The 2,423-nt window shown below is 65.6% G+C and overlaps 1 protein-coding gene across 1 annotated transcript in view; it reads right to left on the reverse strand.

Moving 5' to 3' along the window:
- Positions 1-446: 446 nt before the first annotated feature.
- Positions 447-2,423, reverse strand: part of SLC37A2 (solute carrier family 37 member 2) — a 10,465-nt gene continuing 8,488 nt past the window's right edge. The window contains exons 13-18 of the mRNA XM_085318147.1: positions 2,137-2,352; positions 1,876-1,949; positions 1,697-1,775; positions 1,511-1,608; positions 1,292-1,356; positions 447-1,195 (exon numbers count right to left, since the gene is read on the reverse strand). Coding sequence (XP_085174273.1) covers positions 1,153-1,195; positions 1,292-1,356; positions 1,511-1,608; positions 1,697-1,775; positions 1,876-1,949; positions 2,137-2,352 — 575 coding nt within the window. The 3' untranslated portion in view covers positions 447-1,152. The remainder of the gene's footprint in view (positions 1,196-1,291; positions 1,357-1,510; positions 1,609-1,696; positions 1,776-1,875; positions 1,950-2,136; positions 2,353-2,423) is intronic.

The raw sequence follows: 2,423 nt of genomic DNA on the forward strand, positions 1-2,423 counted from the left end.
TGGGGTCCTCGGAGAGCTCGCGGAGACGAGCCGGGCGCTCGCAGCAGGGTCCGGCTAATTAGCGGGCGCCTAACGGGGAAGGAGCAGCGGGAGCGCGGCGCGGGAGCAGCAGTGAGCGGCGCTTCCCGAAAATCCCAAGCCAACGCGACCCKCCCGCGGGGAAAAACGCGAGAGCGCCGGCGCAGGCTGAGCACCTTTTTAATATTAAAATAAAACAACAACAACAACCAAAACCAAAAGACCGGCGGCCAGGAACGAGCCCGGAAAAAGGGGCTCCCCGGCGYCCCCCCCACCCCATCCCGCCCCGCCGAGCGCGGCGGGATGGCGCTGCGGCCGTTCCCGCGGCCGCCGCCTCCTCCGAGCGGGCCGGAGAGGAGCGCTCCCGGCGTCATCRCCGCCCTCCGGCTCTCGGCGCCCATCAAAACTCCACGAACCTGCGGGGAGAAAAGAGCGAGCGGCTGAGCCGGGCGGCCGGAGAGATGGGAGCGCCGTCAGGCAGACCCAGCAGCGTCCCGGCGGGCCGCCGGTCGCGCCTCCGCCCTGTCGCTTTCCCAAAAAGCTCCCCCCCCCCGCCCCGGGTCCGGGAGCCGGTCGCTTCCCACGCTGCGTGAACCGACGGCTCCCGGCGCGGCGCGAACCCAGAGCGTCTTCCCGCACCGAGCCAGAGCGGACACCAGCAGCCCCTCCACCGGCGAAACAGGAGACCGGGGCCAAACTTACCGGAGCGGCAAGGCCAGAAAAATTGCTCTTTTTTTTTACCTGCAAACGCAATCGAGACATAACGCACCGAACTTTGGGGATGCCGGGACCCAGCCCGGCGCTCAGCGTCCCGCCTGGATCAAAGCCCTCGGCTGGGATTTAAGGATTGTTTGGTGCAGCRATTTGGGGAGAGGTTTGATTCAGTGCAGGCCGAGGACGCCGGAGCGGGAATCAAGGGGCCGCTCCGGCGGCGCGGGGGCCAACGTGTTTGGTTTTTTTTTCTTTTTTAGCCCGTTGCCTTCMGGTTTGATTTTTATTAATTATTATCGTTTTTATTATTTGGTTTTATTATTATTATTTGTTTTGTTTCAGAGCGCCCCAAAATCATCGCCGCGCTCGATCGGAAAAACGCCGGCGCCCGGGAAGGGAAACGCCGGCGATACTCACGCCGGGCTACTCGTCAGCCAGCGCCGACTCGGTTAGCTGCACGCTAGAGCTACAAGGACACCGCCGGCGGCGGCGGCGGCGGGCTCAGCCCCCGAAAGCGCCGGCCCTGGGTGCCGCGCGCCCGCCGCCCGCCACCGGCACCTACCCTCTCTTCCTCGCCGTGCAGCCGCACCAGCCGCGGACCTCCTTGACCACCAGACGGGCGAGGAGCTGCGGGAGGAAGAGGAAGACGAGCGCTCGGGCCGGGCTGTGTGCGAATGCAGCGCTCGGGGAGGAAAAAAAGGAAAAAAAAAAAAAAGACGGAAAACCGAAGGCCAGGAAGTAGGGAAAAGCGGGATTCCCGCCGCCGCGGGACGGGACCCACCAGGCAAGCAGCAATGTCAGCGGCTATCAGCATGTAGAAGACGTTGTTCCAGCCCGTGGGCGAGATGAGGCCGGCCAGCAGCGGGCCCAGCGCGGCGCCTGCGCGGGGACACGGTGGGCGACCCGTCGGGAGGCGCCAGGCCCCRCYGCGCCGAAAACCGAGCCGCCCGGCTCGCGCCGTACGGACCTACGGACCCCGTGCCGTCGATGATGGCCGAGACGGTGGAGAGGGCCTTGGCGTTGCCTTGGAGGCTCTCGTGCGTTCCCTTGCGGCCGGAGCAAAAGCCGTGTCGGGAAAGCCGGAGAGCCGTCGGGTTTTTTCGGGATGTCCCCGTCGGCTTTTCCGCACCGTCCCGTCGCCCTTACCAAATCCGCCGAAACCGCCGTGGTGATGAGGGCGTAGGGCCCGTTGACCAACCCGCCGCACACGACGAGCATGGCTGCCGGCAGAGGAGGCGCCGAGCGTCGCTGCGGGGCCGCTTCGCCGCGAGCGCCGCCGCCTCCGCTTCCGCCTCCCACTTCCCAGCGCCTCCTATGGCCTCCGAGCTGGGAACAGAGCCCGGTCGGAGAGGGGAAAAAAGCAGGGAAGCTGCTCCCGGCAGGAGAAGGGCGCGGGGAGCTCCTCACCTATGGACGTGCCGACGCTGTTCTGGCCGATGCGGTTGTAGAGGAAGAGCTGGAAGGGGGACGGGAATGAAGGCAAGGAGACACGGATGAAGGCAAGGAGACACGGATTCAACCCGGTTACAACTATCCCGGTTTTCACCCCAAGCGTTTCCAGCGCCAAACGGCAGCTCGGCAGCCCCCTCTCCTGCCACGAGACCAACTTCGGGGCAGCTGCCGCTGCCGCTGGCGTTTCGGCTCATGGGAAACTTAGGGGGGGATCTTTTTTAGGAGGGGATTTGGGGGGATCT

Source organism: Rhea americana, unplaced genomic scaffold (genome assembly GCF_003343005.1).
Source record: "Rhea americana isolate MKP2758 unplaced genomic scaffold, rheAme1 scaffold_522, whole genome shotgun sequence".
NCBI lineage: Eukaryota > Metazoa > Chordata > Aves > Rheiformes > Rheidae > Rhea > Rhea americana.